This window comes from Bidens hawaiensis, unplaced genomic scaffold (genome assembly GCF_021521415.1).
Source record: "Bidens hawaiensis isolate Kalapana, Puna unplaced genomic scaffold, B.hawaiensis_p1.1 tig00015249_1, whole genome shotgun sequence".
Taxonomy (NCBI): Eukaryota; Viridiplantae; Streptophyta; class Magnoliopsida; order Asterales; family Asteraceae; genus Bidens; species Bidens hawaiensis.
This window is the reverse complement of record NW_027492358.1, coordinates 152,026-174,136: the sequence shown is the minus strand read 5'-3', so window position 1 is coordinate 174,136 and position 22,111 is coordinate 152,026. Positions and strand designations below refer to the sequence as shown.

At 35.3% G+C, this 22,111-nt stretch overlaps 2 protein-coding genes across 2 annotated transcripts; one reads left to right on the top strand and one right to left on the bottom strand.

The window, feature by feature from the left end:
- Window positions 1-415: 415 nt before the first annotated feature.
- Window positions 416-8,221, top strand: LOC143548749 (protoporphyrinogen oxidase 1, chloroplastic-like). Its single transcript, XM_077039839.1, has 11 exons — window positions 416-421; window positions 961-979; window positions 1,041-1,417; window positions 1,580-1,765; window positions 1,841-1,925; window positions 3,987-4,134; window positions 4,758-4,838; window positions 5,086-5,257; window positions 5,861-6,020; window positions 6,106-6,209; window positions 7,730-8,221. The coding sequence occupies exons 1-11, from the start codon at window positions 416-418 to the stop codon at window positions 8,027-8,029; spliced, it is 1,638 nt and encodes a 545-aa protein (XP_076895954.1). The 3' UTR covers window positions 8,030-8,221.
- A 449-nt stretch (window positions 8,222-8,670) lies between these two features.
- LOC143548774 (ABC transporter B family member 21-like) lies at window positions 8,671-17,873 on the bottom strand. The gene is made up of 10 exons (XM_077039861.1): window positions 17,634-17,873; window positions 16,783-16,837; window positions 15,381-15,556; window positions 15,093-15,314; window positions 13,706-13,944; window positions 12,048-12,573; window positions 11,545-11,818; window positions 10,068-11,416; window positions 9,613-9,906; window positions 8,671-9,027 (listed from the first exon to the last, which is right to left on the bottom strand). The coding sequence occupies exons 1-10, from the start codon at window positions 17,871-17,873 to the stop codon at window positions 8,674-8,676; spliced, it is 3,729 nt and encodes a 1,242-aa protein (XP_076895976.1). The 3' UTR covers window positions 8,671-8,673.
- Between the last annotated feature and the right edge of the window lie 4,238 nt (window positions 17,874-22,111).

Genomic DNA, 22,111 nt, shown 5'->3' with positions numbered 1-22,111 from the left:
AGTGTTATCGGCTCACAGACTGTACTTGTTTCTCCTGTGATCGTTTATTGTATTGCATACACCGTTTGTTACTGCTATTTTCCTCCGTTACTGGGCAATTTTTGGCTCATCCGTGTTTCTTTGTTTTGTGTTTTCTTTAATTTGTTACAGGTACTCAAGGGAATCCGGGGAACGTGTGATAAGAGAGTAAAAGTAAAAGTCTTAATTTGGAAAATGAGGAACTTAAATAATTTCTTTTGAGTGAAACAACTTTATTTATGTTCGTTGTCAATGATATTGAACCTTTTTGGTATTGAATGAGTTTAAACTTTTAAATTTGGATTTTTTATTTATCGTATCAATTGTGGCAGCAACAGTGTTTTAAAAACCGGTTCAAACCGGCCGGTTGAACCGGTTAAACTGGATTTCGCACAACATGCCGGTATTTTCAATCCGGTATTTTTGGCCGGTTTGCTAGAACATCGTATTGGCGGTTTTTGTCTAAAATACCAGTTTTTACCGGCAAACCGGTTCCATGTCAGAGAAATTTTTGATATTTACGGCCCACATTTTTTCAACATTACTTTTAACCCAACAATTAACATTGAAACGTATAAACTTAGAATTATTTTTATAAAAATTGAGTGCTTTTGCATTATTCGTTTTGATATGGATTAACTTTTTGATTACTGTTTGTTATGGAATCATTTATTTTTGGATTGAAGTTATATTTGTAGGAAATTATAAGATAAACTATTCAACCGGTTGAACCTTCTGGTATAACCCGGTTCAACCGGTTGTACCATTTTTTAGCAAAATCCGTTACAAGTAAAATACCAGTTTTTAAAACATTGGTCAGCAATACTATCTTTTTCAACGGTGCCATTCGGATTTAATCGTTCCTTTTTAAAGATTTTGAGTTATAGTTTTTTTATTATTTTGTTGAATTGTTTTAAATCTCCCTCCCTTTATATTGTTGAGCATTGGAAAGTCAACGAGGGTAACAGATTGAAAAGATCAAGGATGATAAGAATAATATCATTTCGCCCAATAATAATAAGATGTCATCTCTTACCTACCTCCCGTCCGTACACCACAACCACCGCCACTTCCGGCACGGCGTCCGTCGACACAAACCAACAGATTGAGATTGAGATTCCGTTGCTCAATAGCCAAGGACTCCCAAACTTCTCCTCCAGTCTCCACCGACTCCGCTTCTCAGCCGTTGCTGGACTGCGTGATCGTCGGCGCAGGAATCAGCGGCCTCTGCATTGCGCAAGCGTTAGCCACCAAGCACGCTGACGTGTCCGCTGACGTCATCGTGACGGAGGCCAGGGATAGGGTTGGGGGAAACATATCGACGGTTGAGAGAGATGGATACCTTTGGGAAGAAGGTCCCAATAGCTTCCAGCCGTCTGATCCCATGCTCACGATGGTGGTATGTATAATGTATGTCATGATTATATAATAGTTATTAGGGTTTTAAATGAACTAGGTTCTGCGTTTATGTTTGTTTGTTTGTTAATGGGATAAACAAACGGTTAGTGGTGAATGTAAGTGGAATTAACGTACTTACATCAATATCATTTTTGCATGACAGGTGGATAGTGGGTTGAAGGATGATTTGGTTTTAGGGGACCCCACTTCACCTCGATTTGTGTTATGGGGTGGTGGTTTGAAGCCGGTACCTTCGAGTCCAACTGATTTGCCTTTCTTTGATCTAATGAGCTTTCCTGGAAAACTCAGAGCGGGATTTGGTGCTCTGGGCCTCCGCCCTCCACCGCCAGTCTGTACCTCCGTTATTCATGTGTCTTTAAATCATTTATCACTATCTTTTCTAGATTTTGATGAAGTTTTACAGGATCGCGAGGAATCCGTTGAAGAATTTGTTCGGTGGAATCTTGGGGATGAAGTTTTTGAACGCTTGATAGAACCATTTTGCTCAGGTAATATCTTGTTCGCTTAATAGAACCAGGTTATGCTATGCCCATTTATCTTAACAAGCTAAAATGTTGGGCTCTAGCCTGGCTTGTCAAGCCGGCTCGTTATTCTTAAAATTTTTGTAATTTAATTACACACAAGTTAATCTTGGTATCGTGATTGTATTGTTGTGAATAATGATGATTAAAAAGGGATAATATAATATAGAAAAAACATAAATTGTAACTCTAAGAGACTTTTCAAAACTTTAGCTATTCATATTCAGTCTAATATTCCCTCGCAATCTAAGGCTGGGTAGTGAGCTGTAGCTTGTCCCATAAAGTCACAAATCTTTCTGAAGGCAGTGGCTTTGTAAAAGCGTCAACAATCTGGCCATTTGCAAAATGAGAATCAATCTCTACTTGTTTTTTACGAGCATGGAAAATAGGATTTGCTGATAAGTATGTGGCTCCTAAGTTGTCACACCATAAGATAGGAATAGACTTTACTAGGACGTCAAGTTCACTTAGAAGGGCTTCAAGCCAAGTGAGTTCGGCAATTGCCTCCGCTACTAACGCTTTGTATTTAGATTCAGTTGATGACCGAGACACTGTTCATTGTTTCCTAGCTGTCCAGGTGACATGATTTGAACTGAGATAGATGGCAAAACCCCCGGTGGATTATTGTTCATCTGGACAACATGCTCAATCCGCATCGGAGAAAGCTGTACGAGACCGGTGATAAGCATCTGTATAGACATGCAACATGGATCCAGAATCCCACTGAATTAGAAGACCATGATTCAAGCTTCCCTGTAGTTGCCTGAGTATTCTTTAAACCCATCGGCGGCTTTCTGTGGGTGAGTGCATAAATTGACAGACTTTGTTTACTGCAAACGTTATGTCAGGTTGTTTCAGGGTGAGATACTGCAGAGCCCCGACAACCAGTCGATATCTTATCGGATTGTCAGAAGGTGGACTGTTACCAAGGGCCAGAATGCCAGATTAGCAGAACTGGAGCAAGGCGAGTGAACAGGTTTTGATTGTGAAAGACCAGCCTTGTATAAAAGCTCCATTATATACTTCCTCAGAGAGAGAACCAAATCAAATCCTTTTGAAGTAACTTAAATACCCAAGAAGTAAGGGAGAGTGCCCATGTCTTGCACTGCAAGTGTAACTCAGATTTCTGACTATGCGATCAATGGCTGCCGAACTGTTGCTTGTCACGATGATGTCGTCAACATATACAAGGATGTATAAACGAGTGCTTGCAGATGAGTGAATAAAGAGTGAAGGATCTGTTTTGGATCCTTTGAAGCCCAATTTGTGAAGTGCTCCAGATTCGCGTTGGAAACATGCTCATGGGGCCTGTTATAAACCATATAGGGACTTGTGCAAAAGACAAGATGGTTCAGTTTGGCGAGATCTACAAATCCAGGAAGTTGGCTCAAATAAAGTGTTTCATGTTGATGAGTTGATCACCATGCAGGATAATGATTGAGTTGAGTCCGAGCTCGGCTCTTTTAACTTACAAGAGCCTGAGCTAGAACCCGGCTCGTTTCGAGCTCTGCCCGTGAGTAGTATTTCAAGCTTGACTGGCTTATTGTTTATTAATTAATTTATATACCTTTTTATTTTTTTTATATTTTTATTTGTAGCTGTTATATATAAAATATAATATATATATGGGTTAGTTATTAGTATTGTAGTTTAATATATAATAGTAATTATTATATAAATATATATTAATATATTAAATAAAAATTGCATAAATAATAGGTTTGCATGCCAGTTAGAACTCGATACGTGAAGTATAGCTCGAGCTCATGTAAGCTCGGCTCAAATCGAGCTTTTAGTGACCCAATCTCGAGTAGCTCATGGGTGGCTTGACTCGTTTACACTCCTAATCTTGACCAGTTAAGGTTTGAATTTTTGGAAGTTGGTTACATAAAATCAAACTTTTTGAAGCTTTGATGGTTTCTTCTGGTACCAAAAGTAGAAACCGGACCAATGCTATCTTTTTATAAAAGTACATTATTTACCCTGTTTAGGTTAGAGGTGGTAAAATGTGAAATTGTGATATTTCAGGTGTTTATGCTGGTGATCCATCAAAACTTAGTATGAAAGCAGCATTTGGAAAGGTTTGGAAGCTGGAACAAAATGGTGGTAGCATTATTGGTGGAGCTATTAAAGCAATCCAGAACAAAAGTAATAGCACCAAACCTCCGAGAGACCCGTAATGCTCTGTAATTGGCCTTCTTTTACCTTTCTGTTAAATATTATTTTTCATAATATACATTTGTAGGGGTTTAAACGAGCCAAGCCCGAGCTCGATCCTGTTTTAGCCATTGTTTATGTAAACGAGCCGAGCCGAGAGCTCGTTTAATTTACGAGAGGTCGAGCTCGAGTTCGCTTATTAAAGCTTGAGCTATTGAGAAGTTTTTTAAGCTCGAGCTCCTCTCGGGATCGACACGCTTATTATATATTGATTAATTTATAACATTTATAGTTGTTTTGCATATGCATTTATAATTATAATATTTATATATAACATTTTATATACTGTTTATTTATTTTTATCATAAAAATATAAATTATTAACTTTTTAAAGCTGACATATTAAGTTATTTACCCAAATGATAAATATATAAGTAAAATTATATAAATAAAGGCTCGTTTGGGCTTGTGAGCTGGCTCAAGCTCGATAAGTGAAGCTTGGGAAGTATTGGCCACTTTATTAATGACTAAAACAGGACAAACCTTTTTACAAGTTGACATATTAACCCAAATGATACATAAATCCGCATAATGACCCAAAACCATTTTGTTCTATTCTTAAATATATGTGGAACCTGACAGGAGATTACCAAAACCAAAGGGGCAAACAGTTGGATCTTTTAGGAAAGGACAACAAATGCTGCCTAATGCAATCTCAGAAAGGTAATCTTCATTCATTAATGACCTATTCAGCTGGTAGCAGGTAATTTTTTGGAAATTTTTCAACAAGTTGCTGACATGGCATCTTATGTCATTCTAGTGTGTAAGATGTCATCTGGCATTTGGTAATTCTTTTTATGACATGGCATCTTGTTTGTCATTTTGGTTAAAGTTTGTTTCCATTTCTTGTAGTTTTTCTTCTAGATGTTATAAATTCTTATGAATAATAATATCATATGCATGCTTGTAGGTTGGGTAACAAAGTGAAGTTGTCATGGAAACTAGTAAGTATTTCAAAATTGAAGAATAAAGGGTACAAATTGACATATGAAACACCAAATGGAGTTATAAATGTGGAGACTAAAACAGTTGTCATGACTGTTCCATCCTACGTTGCAAGTGACTTGTTACGCCCTCTTTCGGTATGTCAAACTTAAGTAAAAAGTTTGAAAAACATTGGAATTTAATGTGATTATATATTAATGCCCATTTATTTTAATTTTTGTTGGAGTAAACCAACTTACAGCTTGCCACTTCTTTTAGCAACCAACCTCATTTGAACTGCTTATACCTAATTGCTGATGTGGCATGGTTGATGCCATGTCAACGGCCAGATCATATTAAGCAAATGCTTATGTGAATAATTTTATTTATAATATAATTGAGATGCTTTTATTTAATTGTGTTCTAAAATAGATCACATCAGATGTCACCTGGCATACCACCAAATTGACAAATAAGATGAGAGTTTTTGAAAATTAACAAACAAATTGATATGTAACTTGGTTACTAAAATCAGTAATAGATGTAAGTTGTTTTCTATTCTGCTCCTAATTTACAGTCGATTATTAAAATGCAAAAGTTATATGGTTTGTTATTTTTAAAGATAACAAGTAGTCAAGTAGATGTAACATTATTATAATTTTATTTTAAAGAAAAAGAAAAATATGCCGGGTCTCCTAACACTTAAGTCACTTCTTTCTAGAAATGATAATAATATTAAAATGCATTATTTTTTGTTTCAGTCAGGAGCAGCAGATGCTTTGTCAAAATTCTATTATCCTCCAGTTGCAGCTGTATCTGTTTCCTATCCAAAAGAGGCAATTCGTGCTGACCGTTTGATTGATGGTCAACTCAAGGGTTTCGGTCAATTACATCCACGTAGTCAAGGCGTCGAAACTTTAGGTCAACTTTCATTTCACTTCTCTACATAAATCACTTCTTGCCCTCTATATTTATTTTTCAATTTGTTTGTTATTGAAATCTTTAGGTACCATTTACAGCTCATCCCTTTTCCCTAACCGGGCCCCACCCAGAAGGGTTTTACTCCTGAACTACATTGGAGGGGCTACAAATCCTGGTATATTAGAAAAGGTAGCCGATATTTTTTTTATGGCAATAAAAAACCATTAAAAGCTTTAACTGCTTTGATTAAGGTAACAAGTTTAAAAAAATTTGGGTTCAAAATGATGCTGTGGCAGCTGGCGTGTCGGTAACTTTTAGGGTTGCAATGATTGTTCAACACTAGACCTCACCAAAATGAAACTGAATTGAAAATATCGTAACCGGGAACCGTATAATGTTGTGAGGGTTTGGTGTTGGTTTAGAATCGGGTGTTAATAAACCGTTTAAAACTAACCGAACCGCTCAAAATCAAAATAAGTCGGCAGGTTTGATATCCAAACAATTCGGTTTGGTTTTCGCTTTTTGGTTGTTTTAACGGTTCGGTCCGGTTCAGCTTGAAACTTGGAACCGGCCGTGTCAACCAAACCGGACATTTCACCTTTATTGTTTTTATATTTCTTTTTTATTTTTGAATTATGTAGTTTGTATATATGCATTATAAATTTATGAGTTAATTACGTCGTTAATGCTTGGGGTTTTTAAAAAGTAACAAGTTTGGGTATTAAGGTTTTTAAGTAACAGGTTTGGGTACTATGCTTTATTTTTGGTAACACACTTAAGTACTAAGTACTAACTCTAACGAGCGTTAAAACTTAACCGAGAAGCTCCTCACATGCCTATCAATAGAGGATATTTTTGCAATTTTTAAATTGAATTGCCCAAATAAATCAAATTTTTAGATAATTACCCCTTTTACAAATACATGCTCGTATTCATCACAATTTCAACCGTCATTCAAGAACTAATCAAGTGCCAGTTAAATATGTGGTTAATCCGAACGGATGATTTTCATTTCGATTACGATATATATCGCAATTATACTCAGCTTTTTTTGTAAATTTCTTTGTGCGAATTGCGATTACATTAAAGGAAGACGAAGACAAAAACTTTTTGGATAAATCTTTGAAACAAAATATCATTATCTTCGTCATCTTTTAATGAAATCACACAAAGAAATTAACATAAAAATTAACTTTTCGATTATGTTATATTTGAAATCATTCCTTCGAATCAACCACATGTTACGATCGTAATTGGCGCCTGATTAGTTCTTGATTAGTTCTGGAATGATTGTTGGAATTGTGATGAACACAAGCAGGGATTTTTAAAAGGGGTATTTATCTAAAAAGTTGATTAATTTGGGCAATTCAATAAAAAAATGATGAAAATACCTTCACATAGACATGTGAGGGGCTTCTCAGTTAAGTTTTGACTTTTATTAGTGTTACTACCTAAGTGTGTTACAAAAAATAAAACATAGTACCCAAATATGTTTCTTAACCTTAATACCCAAACCTGGCGTAAATAACTCCAAGTTTATAATAATGAACCATATTTATCATTTTAAAGAAATACATACATATTGATGACTTTAAGAAAATGAAAGCACCAAGTTTAAATCGCCAAACAAACTAGCAAACTAGTCTTTAGTTTGAAATTTGTTTTATCTATTTTGATTGATGATATAACTTGTATATATTCTATATCAGACTGAAAGTCAAATAGTGGAAGCAGTTGACCAAGACCTAAGGAAAATGCTGATAAACCCGAATGCAGGAGATCCGTTGACTTTGGGGGTCAAAGTATGGCCTCGTGCGATCCCGCAGTTTCTAATTGGTCATTTTGACATTTTAGATGCTGCAAAAAGTGCTCTTAAATATGTCGGATTTGGAGGTATGTTTCTTGGTGGAAACTATGTATCTGGTGTAGCTTTAGGTCGATGTGTGGAGAGTGCTTATGATGTTGCGGACAATGTAAGTAGTTTTTTGTCACAAAGCGTGTATAAGTGATAATAATATGTCACGTTTTGGGATGTTAGCCAGTAATTCATTTTTTTCTGTCACAAGGCATGTAGAATAAATTGTATTCCAGAGAATAAAAGTTGTGTTTTATAAATTTGTTTATTGATTTTCCTTCTAGTTGATCACTGCTGGTCGCTTCTACATGACGCCACAGACCAGTTGAAATGGTTGTTATTGGCCGTGCCAGTCGCACGTCTTAGTAAGTGGACATAGAACGAGGAACGGGCTCAAACAAATTTCTACAAGGCATTCGATATTTCGATCTACCAGAACAGCTACTCAATACTAAGTCTACTTATTATACAAGGCATCACTATATGTAATATAATAATTATAAAAGAGAAATACTTCATACGATCATACATGTAAAAATTAAAACAAAACATAGTAGTAGTAATTTATAGGTTCATACAATTTATTGGAAAGTAGTAAAAACTATTTGAACAAATAACTAACCGTTTAAACATAGAATAATCGCCTAACCACATGTCGTCAGTGTCGCTAGAAAACATTGAAAACTTTTAACAATCATAAGCTTGGATTTGAAAAAGTACAACATATTGAAACACATCACCATTCATTTACCACTAAAATTTAGTACTAAAGATCACACTTTAATAATGAAAAGGCAGCTAATTTGAAGAACTCATATGAAGTGCAACCAAAGATGCATAGAATCCATCCTCAATACTGATGAGTTTTTCATGCTTTCCTTCCTCAACGATTACTCCATTTTTTAAAACAGCAATGTTGTCTGCGCCCTTAATGGTCGATAACCGGTGAGCCACGACTACTGTGGTCCGGTTAACCATGACCTTATCCAATGCATCTTGAACCACTCCTTCTGACTCGGCATCTAATGCACTTGTGGCCTCATCAAGTAGTAGTATCGTGGGACTTTTTACAATGGCTCTAGCAATTGCTATTCTTTGTTTCTGGCCACCCGACATTTGTACTCCTCTTTCCCCTACCATCGTATTGTAACCCTGCAAAAAAATGGTGCGTGTTATTTAGTTCATTGTTACCAATTATTAAATCTTTTTTAATGGAGGTGTCCGTTGATCCGTTAACTTATAAATAAGTTAATTTATTTCAAACGTGTCAAAGTCATATTATAGCTAAAAGTAAGCACATTAGACAAGAGGGTCTTGCATATATTATTATTACTGCATATAAACTTCTAAAAAACACTTTATTTTCATGTATTTAAATTATTATTCTTGTTATCATATTCATTACACTATCTATTAAAAATTTTGCAAACATAAAAAAATAGCTTTAAAGGGCACAAATAAAAAATTTTGCAAACACAATTCTTGATGAATTACTTCTTAAATGTATTTATTCAGACATGTAGATTATTATTAGTTTTAGTAGTGTTTCAAAATCACTTTAGAAACATTACTTATTAAACAATTTTTTTTTTTTTGGAAAATAGTGTTTGCGACCAAACATATTTATCTAAAAGGCGAACGAGTCAAAAGGAATTGAAAGTAACCCAAAGCCCATTTTTTAAGATAAACATAATTTAAAACCATAATTTAGTTATTAGTAATATGGAACAGACAAACCTCAGCAAACCCGCTGATGAAGTTGTGGGCATTAGCCAACTCGGAAGCAGCTAATATTTCAGCCTCGGTTGCATCACCGTCCTTTCCAAAAGCAATATTGGCACGAATGGTGTCATTGAACAACACGGGTTCTTGGCTCACCAGACCCATATGCAACCTTAGCCACTTGAGTTGAAATTTGTGTAACTCGGTTCCATCCAATGTGATACAACCCGAATCTGGATTGTAAAATCTTTGTAAGAGTTGGATAACCGTAGATTTTCCACTCCCACTCTCACCAACCAACGCTACCGTCTGAAGAAAAAAAATAAACAGATTGTGACTTTTAATCGGTTTTTAAACACGCCCAAACAAATTCCTTAAAAGTTGAAAGTTGAAGTGAAATTTCTTATTGAAAGATCATCCATAAAATTTACTACAAGTAAAATAATTATAGTAAAAAGTAGGGAAGTTACCTTGCCACTATGGATGGTTAAGCATAAATCACGAAATATATGAACATCAGGTCGGGTAGGATACGTAAAACTAACATTACGAATCTCAATATCCCCTTTTACGGTTTCCAAAGTCAAACCCGATTCATCACTAGGGTCAATTTCCGACTCTCGGTCGAGAATTGCAAAAACCGAGGCCGCAGAGTTTGTAGCTTTACTTGTATCGGGTGCCAACGCGCTTGTTTCAGAGACTCCCATCGCTGCCATTGTTAAAGCAAAGAAAACCTTAAAAACATCTTCGAATTTTGTTAATCCCGCCTCAACAAACCGAGCTCCTGCGTAAAAACTGGCCGCATACAAACAAAAAATGAAAAAAAGCGAAGCCCCGAACCCAATCCCGCTTATTAAACCTTGTTTAATCCCGGCTCTTTTTGGACCCTCACATTTATTCCTATAAAGTTTCATGATCTTCTCTTCAGCGCAAAAAGATGCTACTGTCCTTATACTCCCAACAGCATCACTCGCGACCTGGCTTGCTTCTTCGTACATCAGTTTAGCATCAGCACTAAACCCTTTTATGAACTCCAACTGAGCATATGCGCTAAAAGTCATTAGCGGAATCAGAGTTAGAACTATGAGAGTTAACTGCCAGCAAGCCGCAAATGAGATTATTAAACTGACGACAGCAGCCGCCAAGTTTTGAACAAGTTGACCAAGCGCGTCACCGGTCAACCCACGAACACTGGCGGCATCTACCGACAGCCTTGCACCAATAGCACCGCTAGAGTTTTCGGGGCGGTCAAACCAACCGACCTCCATGCTGACCACTTTCTTAAAGCATAGTGATCTGATTCTTTTTATAAGTTTAGATCCCGCAACAGCAAAAAGATAAGATCTCCCAGGATAAACTGTAAACGACACTAGTCCCAGGATTAAGAACATCAAAGCCCAGAACTTTGAGTCTGATTTCATTTTTTCCGGTGGTTCATAAAATGTTTTGATCATGCTGGAAAGCATTATGCCAAGAAGCGGGTTTAAGGAACCATTAATAATAGCAGCTATTGAACCGATTATAAGAACTGGTAATTCTGGTTTGTTAAGAAATGCAAGTCGTCGGAGTGGGACTTTTGGCGGGTGTTTTGAAGGTTCATCGGTGTCTTTTTCAATGGATTCTGGCGGCTGGTCATCGATTTGTGGCGGCAAACCAAATGACCGAGACTTTGAGTGGCGGTGGCGGGATATCTTTGCACTTGTGAGTTCTTTATCTTGGTCCTCTAAGTTATGAGGCATGGAATCATTATTAACTTCTTGCAATTTTATAAGCTGAGAATATGCTCCTTCAGGATCCTGGACTAGCTCTGAGTGCGATCCTGATCAAAACCGAATATATTTATACAATATATAATTTAAGAAACATTATATTTATGTTTACCCCCAATAAAACCGAAATGTTGGAATTAATCAAGTCATTGAATGTCATAATAAGGGTAAAAAGTACCTTTCTCAACCATCTTTCCCCTGTGAATAACTGCAATCATGTCAGCATTTCTAACTGTGCTTAAACGATGTGCAACGACGACTGTTGTTCTGTTGACCATTATCCTATCCAAAGCCTCTTGCACAACTCTCTCAGATTCTGCATCCAGAGCACTTGTTGCTTCATCTAGAAGAAGGATTCTTGGATTTTTTATAATGGCTCGAGCAATAGCAATTCTTTGCTTCTGTCCACCAGAGAGTTGTGTTCCATGCTCACCAACCATCGTGTCCAATCCCTAGACGTTTACAAATTATAAAAGCAAATGGGATAATATTTGAACAACTAAACAAGAATATTAATATAGTAATAATTATAACTTATAGTATAAGTGACAACACGGATCTATGAAGTAATTTTTATATAGTAGTTTTTAATCTTTAACTATTCATGTGAGCAATCCTAAACAGCATTAGTTACATATAAAACACAATCAGCAAATAAGGAGTATTAATAAGTTGCAATACCTGTGGCAGTTTATCAATGAACTTAGCAGCATTGGCCAGCTCAACCGCGACTCTAATTTCATCCATAGACGCATCATCTTTCCCATACAAAATATTATCCTTAATGCTTGATGTAAACAGAACTGGTTCTTGGCTAACAAGGCCAATTTTCTCTCTAATCCATTTTAGTTGAAATTCTTTTAAATTAATATTATCAATAAGAATTTCCCCTTGTTGAGGATCATAAAATCTCTCTATTAGGCTAATCACCGTTGACTTTCCGCTTCCGCTTTCGCCAACCAAAGCCACGGTTGTCCCACTAGAGATACAAAGTGAAAAACCACTAAATATTTCTTCATCTGGTCTCGTTGGATATCTGAAATACACATCTTTTAATTCTATGTCACCATGAATATCATTTAATATTTTCCCCTTTGTGTCATACGTGTCTATTTCAGGCTTTCGGTCTATAGTTTCAAACATTTTGAATGCTGCCGCCCGACCCGCAGCAAATGCACTCAAACAAGGAGATGCCTGCCCAAGTGACCTGGAAAACATAATTTTCTGAATTGTTTTAGATGTTCAAAATTAACTGTAGAGGTGACTAAATGGGCAAATCAGATAAGTATATTCGGGTCTAAACAGGTTGCTTCGGGTTGGGTTTAGGGGTGTAAATCTCTCACACGACACAAACCTAACACGAAATTCACGGGTTCGGGTCAGTTTTAGGTTGAACGTGCAAGCCTGTTGATCTAAACTGGACAAAGTTAGGATCAACCTGGTGTGTTCCCTGGACCCTGGTTGGCCCGTATAACGCATCTATTTTTATTTAATTTTTAAAATGCGTATAATGTAATAAATCAAGTTGGTTGGGCATCTTATGCCATTTAAATCTAAAATGGCCATTCATATAAAATGTAAATTTAAAGTATTAATATGTGAAAACATTGATAAGTAAAAAACTCTTGGGTCAAACGGGTAATGTTAGGGTCAACCCGCGAATATGCGTGTCATGTTCGGGCTCACGTGTCAATTTTTGGGGTTCGTGTTCGTGTCAGGTTGGGCCCGTCAACCCATAAACACGATTACACGACCCGTTTACCACCGGTAGTTGGGTTAGGTTGGCAAGAAACACTTTTTATCACGAAAATAAGTTGTTTTTAAATTTATAGTGTGTGCCACATATTTTCACTAAACTTATGTTGTTTTGATAATAACATAATTTATTGAATAAAATGGTTTAAGATGTTTTATACTTATGGGTATCAGTCCAGTCGTGTCAGATTAGCAACTTGAATTGTTCAACCCGAACACGACCCACGTTTTTATTCGTATAAGAAACAACTCTAATGCCAACACACCTGTTTAACCCATGATTCTAGATGTGTCAAGCGGGTTGACGAGTAGTAAACATCTCAAATGGGTTGGAAGGTAGTAAAAAAGTTGTAAACATGTTAATGTGGTTGATGGATTGTGAAAAACGGATTAATCGGGTCAACATGTTTAATTAAAAAGATTTGCAGCTCGACTGTTTGATTAAACTGTTAAATATGGTCACCTCAAACATGACCGGTTTGATAAACAGGTCAACCAGAACACGACTTGTTTATTAAACGAGTTGGACAGAGTCCCACATCTAATTAAATCGAATTGGTAAAGAAAGACAAAAATCTGCTTACATGGATGCAGTCAGCATAGCAAAAACTATAGCCACCACATCCCCACCAGTGTATCCCTTTTCTAGTACCAACTTTGCACCGTACCAAAGAGACAATGCGTAACTACAAAACACAATAAGAGACAATGCTCCCATACCGAAGCCCGTGACCAGGCCTTCATGAACACTAGCATTGTAAGCGTCAACAAGTGATTTATTGTAATCTGCAACTGCTTTTTTCTCCCCTGTGAAAGATGCAACCTAGAACCAAAAAAAATGGTGATCCTTAGACAATCTTAATATGAATGCTGTAAAACTTTAGATATTTTTTTTAAATGCAATTTCAATATTTCATACATATCATTCTAATGCTTTAAATAATTTCATTACTTAAAAAAAATAACGTTAAATGCAATTTCAATATTTCATACATGTGCCCTTGTCTTTCGGCTATCAACGCCCTGCTTGCGGTGCGCGCATATAATGTATATATGTGTGAACCCTCGGGTGGGCAAAAGTAAAATTGCACTAATTTTGACGTTATTTTACTAATCTCGTGAAAATAACGTTAAAAGTGGCGGAAGGTTAATCAGGCATCATGTGGTGGCGTTGATAGCCGAAAGACAAGGGCACATGCACCGATCAGCCGGTGTCCCGATGATTGAGTGCTATGTGCCTTATGTCCAAGGCTTGATGCAAAACTACTATCGAGCCGGGGGTCTCACCGGAAGCAGCCTCTCTATCCCTATGGGATAGAGGTAAGGCTGTCTACATCTTACCCTCCTCAGACCCTACCATAGCATTGCTATTGGTGGTATATACTGAGTACGATGATGATGATGAAAAAAAATCATTAAATAATATGGGGTGGGATCCGGTACAAATAAAAATAACCTACTAAACATACAAATAACTAGTGGAATTAAAGTTTTGAACTAGAGTAATTATGTTATAAAAAATAAAATAGTAATAATTACTATAGTTCAAAAGCTAGAGTAATAATAATAACATTGGTGTTAACATAATTACTATAGACTATAGTTATTTGTACACTTCTCATAATAAAAGTCATTTGTATGTGGTTCATACACATATAATATTTACCCTTTCAAAACAGTTAAAATAACATAGTCACAAATTTCAAAGTAAATAAAACAAAAACCTTACTTATTTAGTGAAACACACTTTTATACGCGCTGATATGATTTAGTGTGATAATGTTGTTTTTCTTTACGTTTATTTAGTGAAACACACTTTTATACGTAACTGAATTATTACATAGAAAATAGATTACTATGATGTGTAGTGTCTTTTGAAAGGATAAATGTGTATAACATTTTAGAATGACATGTATGAAATTTTGAACTTTTGAAAGTACATATACCAAATTATTCCTTTTACTTAATTACCGTCCTGATTGAGCCGATTGTTTGTTCGACTACATTGGCTGCCTTAGCATAAGAGGTTTGGCCACACGATGCCATCTTGGCTATCATAACTGACATGACCCCACCAGAAATTACCATGGGAGGAATTGTGGTTAACAGCACTAGTGTTAGTAACCATCCCCTGCATAATGCCATCGCAAAACCTCCCACAAATGCCGCAACTAGTTGTATAAACTTTCCAACCTACAAAAGAAATCGTTTATTAGGTTCTTTTATATGTTTTGAAAATAGAAATGAAAATATTCAAACCTTTTCCCCCATGGCATCTTGTATGCGTACGGTGTCACCCGACATCCTGCCAACAACTTCCCCTGTATTTGTTTCTTTGTCAAAAAAGGATACATCTTGTCTTAATATGGTTTTTAGATACAAACTCCTTATTCTTGCAGCTTGTCGTTCTCCCGTTATCATCCAGCATGAAACCTCTACAAAAACACTTAAAAAACACTTTTTAGAACAATCAGAGGGTCGCATATTCATAACTGTGGGATGTTTGTAGGGGTGTTTATGAACCGTTGAAATCAAGTGAACGGTCCAAATCAAAGCATTTGAGATTCTGGTTTGGTTAAAAGTTTGTTTTTTTGACGGTTTGGGGTTGGAACTTTGAATAGTAAAGTGAACCAGAAAGTTTATTATTATTTTTTTAACAGTTGAAATATGCAATTATGTGTGTGTGTGCTTCATGCATAACTTATATGTGTATATAAGTTATTCATGAATCATATTTATAATTTTAAAAACTTAACACAAGTCATGAAATAAAACACAATAAAACATTTCCTGTAGATCCAACAGACCCAATTTAGTTTCATGGTGACTCATTTGTGAAAGACAAAGAAGCCTAAGAGGAGGCGGAATGGGCTAGGAGAAACCCAGGGAAGCGCCACTCCTGGCTGGGAGTTTTTAAGAACACCATCACCCCCGGAATGCCGGATACCAGGGGTCTTCTTTTCCATGGAATCCGCGGACTCACCACCGGTTCACGAGGAATGGGGAATGGTAATGTGACCGTTGTCAACGTCACTATGCCATTTTTTGAAAAAAAAATGGCATAGAGTGACCGCTTTTACGTTTGAAGAAAACCAAAAATCATTAAGAAGGTTTTATTATTTTTAATGTATTATTATTTATTTTATTTTACTATTTTTTATGTTTTAACTTATTAATTATTTTTAACAAGGCATGTGCATAGAGATGACCGTCAAGAGTCTCATAACCGGTTAGTGAAACAATACTTCGATGATGACAATCCAACATTCGCACCCCGAAAGTTTTTGAAGAATATTTCGAATGAACAAAGAACTATTTTTAAAAATAGTTAGTGACTTAGAGGTATAATTTGTGTACTTCCAAATGCGTTATAAAAAAACCCTGTGGGAGAAAATGTGTTTAAAGTTGTGCCTGTTCTCATACATTTCTTTAGTTGGATTAGCAATTGTCCAATAACTTAAAGTTTGGATCATTAAAATCCAATTTTCCTTAATTTTATTAATCAAAATCGTTTCCTATTATTTTATCACCTTTTGTTATTTTCTTTGACTTGACCCAAACGTGATTATCAAGTAATCAACTTTGTTTATCAATTTCATAACCCAAAGCGAAAACAATTGAACTAACAAGATTAGGTTGCAATGATAACATGTGTACTTACGGAGGAACGACGCAATACCAGACCCAATAGCCAGGTAAAGAAATTTCAATGATACCTGTATATAGCCCAATCGGTTGATTCATCAATAAGACTTTGTGGATAACAAATATTTATGGTAAATCATTTAATTAGCAGGTTATATAAAAAAAAAATAGGCTGGCAAATCGTGTCTCATGTTAGAGACGACATGATATTAATACAAGCAGTGGCGTAGCTTAGTTGGGGCCAGGGGTGGCCCCGGCCCCATTCGTTTTTTCGCTCGGTGGTGTAAATTTATCATTTTTCAGCCGAAATTTTTTATACATAGTGTAAATATACTTGTTTCAGAAAGAAATTTTGAGTCCGGCTCCATCCGTTTTTCGCTCGGTAGGGTTAATTTATCCTTTTTCGGGCGCAAATTTTTATACATAGTGTAAATTTATTCGTTTCCGGCCGAAATTTTGAGCATGGCCCCTCCGTTTTTATGCTCAGTAGTGTAAATTTATCCCTTTTCGGCCGAAAAATTTTATACATGGTGTGAATTTACTCTTTTCCGACTGAAATTTTGAGCCCTCCCCTCTCTGGTTTATGAATTTTTTTATACATATTGAGTCTAACCCATCGACGTGTATGTACGTCTAAGCTTCGCCACTGAATACAAGTATCAAACATGAAAATGACTGGTTTAACACTTGGCTTTAATGGTTTGAGCATGACCAGTTATATATTTTATGTATCAAAAAAGAGAAATGATGAAACCTTAGAAATAAAAATGAAAAGGAATTTATAAATTCGAGGCCTCCAAATTCAAATTCCAAAACTTTCCATGAACCAAGTGTCCCTTATAAACTTATATATAATATTTGTAGTACCTTGGCAACAAGGGCGGTAACTTGATTACCATTATTGATGTTCTGACCAAAAGAATTAACAAGGTCCCCGAATATAATAGTCATGAGAGGCATGCTCACTCCGTTACTCATCCCGCAAACGGTACCCACCACCATTAACATATAATCAGTGACATCAGCGAACGCAAACAGCTTATGAAACGGCACCGTTTCAGTGCTGCTCTCTTTCCCCAAATTTGACTCCTCTACACCGTCGTTCATCTTAATCACTGATTAATTACTAGATGATTGATTAACATGCAAGCAATGGATTAAATTAATTAGATGATTTTAGGGCTCAGAAGTTGCGAATCCGAATCCAGATCCGAAGTGAAGTGGAACAACTTAATTAATGCATGCATACAGAGAATAATAATTAATAAGTTGAAAAGAGAAGTGAAGCTTACTTGTAATTAGAATGGCGGTGTGATTGATGAGAGTGAAGATGCTGCTTGTAGTTGAGAATATGCGCCACGTATATATGAGCAGGATTTGGGAATAGTGAAGGTTGACGGTGAAAGTGAAAGATCGGTACTTTTGCATGCGGATTGCCATTCCTCATTGGCTCTCCCATATTATTATTATTATTATTATTATTATTATTATTATTATTTGTTTTAGAGGCGGATGATACATTGGTTTTTGAAAATTCTTGATTTCTATAATATAATTGTTTACTTTTTTCAACTGTGTGTTTGAAAGTTGAAACCATTATCAATACCATCAAGAAGAAGAAAACTAATTAATGTGGAAAAATATACTTTACTTAGGTTTTGAAGTTGAGACCTTAAAATCTGAAGTATTAACTATCAATCTTATGCTATTAAACCAGAATACTAATGACATCAATATAATTGTTGCAAAAAGGTTTTTTTTTTATGCTTTAATAAGGCTAAAGGGTGTGGTTCGGTGAAGAACCTTATCTGGTCTTATGTGGCACATCTTTTCTCCCAATGACCACATTTAAACACCCCCACCCCCACTCTTTCTCATTTCAGTAGTGAAATGAGGGGAATGACCATCGTCAAACGTCTCATTCATTTCAAAGGGGGAGGAGGTAAGAGCCAATCACAATTTTATTTCTATTTTTCGTTTTCAGTCTTTTTTTCTTTTTTAATTATTTATATTATTTAGTAATGAAATGATGGAGATGAAGAGAATGATTTATACCACTAGTTGAAGGGTGAAATTGAATGATGAAGGAAAAGTTGACGTGACGAATGAAAGCAAATGACTCAAATTAGCCATACCCTTTGCTAAGGTGTTTGAAAGTAGGAATGAAAAGTTGGTGAAAATCTGTCAAATTGTTTTAAGTCTATTTTCATTTCAACTTCATTTTAATTATTAGTTTCCAATTTTATATTTACACGTTTGTCCAAGTTAATTTTAATTGATGAAATTATAAGCTTACATTTATTTTTCATTTATGACCGGCACAACTTGTAACGTCTTGAACTCTTTTGTAGTAGTTTAGGACTTTAGGTTGTTTTCGAATACCACTTTCTTGAACAGCTTGTTGTTGGGAACCTTAAAGAAGTAGGCCATTCGCTCATGTGTGTAATGAATTCGATGCAGTTGTTTCCAAGATGGCATGAGAAGATTGATATGTCAAGTTTGTTTTTTGGATGAGCTAGTCTAAGTTACACAGGATTTGAAATGTTTGAATTAGACCATCCTCTATAGTGGTGGGGGTGGGGGAGGGGGATCGAAGTCCTCCACAGTGCCACGTCAGCGCCCCGTAAGTAATGAGGGCATCTAAGTCCCAACCAATGATGCTTCCCTATGGTTTAATGCCCCAAGGGCGCCTATATATATATATGTATGCGCATATGTATGTGTGAGAGAGACGGAGAGAGCTGTTGGAGAGGGGGGGCACCTTCACACCACAAAGGCGCCAATCGTTGGAACGCCCCTTGACTTCGCGTCCCATCAACAAGGGCGCCCATTTTGGCCATCAACGGCGCCCCATAGTGAGTGGTCTTAGACGGAGGAAGAAGGAAATTAAATCGGGTTTTCTTTTTTGGCTATTATTATTCAACACATAATTTATTTTTAATGATACATTGATACGCAACATTTAACATTTTAAGAACAAATAATTTCAAATCACATTAATTTTTTTTTTGTTGTCATATGAATAAAGAAAATAATGAATAAACAAACAACAGGATTTGCTTAAGAAAAATGTAAATTATCTAAAACTAATGTTAAAAAACACTAAAAATTTATAGAAAAAACGTTTTTTTTTTGTTATTTTAAAGAGTTTATTATTTAAAAATAAACAATAATGCTTTTTATTACTTAATATTTTTGTGATATAAAAAACCTTAGAAAACGTTCTCTTTAAAAAGGTCAAAAGAAATTTTTAATAATATTTTTGCAGTTAGTTTTTTCATCTTTTTTTTTTGTATTTATCTTATTGTTTGCTCCGTTTCCGAACTAAGATTATCCACTATCACAACTCAAACTAACCCAACCCAATCATTTATTAAAAACTATTTTTTTTCTCTTTCACCTATACAACCCAACCCAATCCAATATTTAACTCACTATAACAACCAAGGGTGAGCAAAAAACGGTTCGGAACAGCCAAAACCGCAGAATTGGAACCGAACCGGTGTCTCAGAACCGCTAACCTGTGTTACATTACGGTTCTTGGTTCTCAGAATTTGCATTAAACGGTTCGCGGTTCGGTTCCTGTTAAACCCAACGGTTCTAGACTTGGAACCGAAGAACCGGAATATTAAAAACGTTTTAACTAAATTTATCAATACCCATTTTTTATAGAGCAACTTATTAACCCGCATCCATTCAATTATTATTTAATTCAAATATTCTTTCTTTGCGTTCAAGACCTAGCAACCATGATCAATTTTAACTTAAGCTATCAAGGTAATTTAATATAAAATGATATGATCTTCCTTTAATCTATCGTTGCTAATGATTTATTTAACTTTGACAATTAAGTTTTAATAAAAAAATATAACAGATGTTCATGTTTTAACCTAAATTAATTTTACCGTGAAAGAAGACATACAATTATATAAACTTGTTTTGTAATTTGCAAAGTTTGGACAACATATTTGATAAATATACAACGGAAACGGTTCTGGCCAGAACCGATTAGCGAGAATCGACTTTACCGGTTCTGGAACCGAACCGGTTACTATAATAGGTTCCGGTTCCGGTTCTAAATTTTAGTCATTTTCGGTTCCGGTTCAGTTCTCACGGTTCTGAACCGTTGCACAGCCCTAATCACAACCCAACCTAAACCAATATTTTATTAAAATTTTTTATCAAATTTATATCAAAATGTTCAATATATTTTTATGAATAAAACCCATGTTGTTACATTTTTTTTAAAAGGTTAAAAGTTGTAATTTTGATGAAAAAACCAAATTAGATATAAAAGTTTGGTTGCAAACTTGGGTTGCTGGAACAACTTAGGTTGCAACCGGTTGTGGATAAAAAATAATTTCTTATTTAATTAAAATATCTTTTTGTCATTTTATGTCACCTTACTGGTTATGATAAATGATCACTATAATGGACAAAAAAAGAAAGTCAAATCACATTGATTTTTTTGTTGTCATATGAATAAAGAAAAGAATGAATAACAAAAAAAAATATGATTTGCTTTCAGAGAAATGGAAATTATCTAAAACTAATGTTAAAAAATATCTAATTAATTATAGAAAAAAACATTTTTTGTTATCATAAAGAATTTAGTTTAACGTTAATAAATATAAAAAAACAAAATGAACTCTTTCTTTAAAAAATTAAAAAGAACATTTTTTAAAACAAAAGGATTTGAATAGTATTAACCTCATATATAAAGAATGGAGCACATTCAACAAAAATAAAAGGGACACCCAATATTAATACATGACGCAATATTTAATATCCACCAATATCATACAAATATTAATGTTTGATGTCAAAATACATTAATGGTTTGTGCTTTATAAATTAACAGTGCTTCAACTATTTGAAAGGACTCATCCATCTATAATCTTCTGTTTTCAATATATCAAGAAATTATAAGTCATGTCATCTAAGAAGGTTTATGTTGTAATTTTGCTTATACTTATAGTTGCTGGTAAGGCACATCTTTGTTGATACTTATAGAATGTTTATGATTTCACTTTGAAAATTGTCACTTATGACTAAAGCTTTATTAATTATTTACTTTTTTTAATTGTTGATCGGCGTTTCTTTACCAAATTAAGAAAGCATGGTGATGATTGGTGAAGCGTGTGAAGAAAGTTGGGACGATTATCCATGTGATTGGAACCGTTGTCAGAGAGCATGCAAGGCTAAAAGAGGGCAACGGGCGCGTGGTCGATGCTCGTATGTAGATACTTGTACATGCACCTATCGTTGTCCAGTGAATTTTCCTAAAATGTTTGTTCATTAAGTTTTCAATAAAAGAGTTTTGCGTTTGAAGAACATGATATCCA

What these genes read in the sequence shown, in the direction of transcription:
- LOC143548749 (XM_077039839.1), top strand. An exon ending in ACCAAACCTCCGAGAGACCC is followed by an intron (nt 4,135 to 4,757) that starts GTAATGCTCTGT and finishes GGAACCTGACAG; the next exon opens with GAGATTACCAAAACCAAAGG. An exon ending in CCTAATGCAATCTCAGAAAG is followed by an intron (nt 4,839 to 5,085) that starts GTAATCTTCATT and finishes GCATGCTTGTAG; the next exon opens with GTTGGGTAACAAAGTGAAGT.
- LOC143548774 (XM_077039861.1), bottom strand. Translation starts at nt 17,873, where the DNA reads ATGAACGACGGTGTAGAGGAGTCAAATTTGGGGAAAGAGAGCAGCACT. An exon ending in TTACCGCCCTTGTTGCCAAG is followed by an intron (nt 16,838 to 17,633) that starts GTACTACAAATA and finishes GGCTATATACAG; the next exon opens with GTATCATTGAAATTTCTTTA. An exon ending in AAGATGCCATGGGGGAAAAG is followed by an intron (nt 15,315 to 15,380) that starts GTTTGAATATTT and finishes TTTCTTTTGTAG; the next exon opens with GTTGGAAAGTTTATACAACT.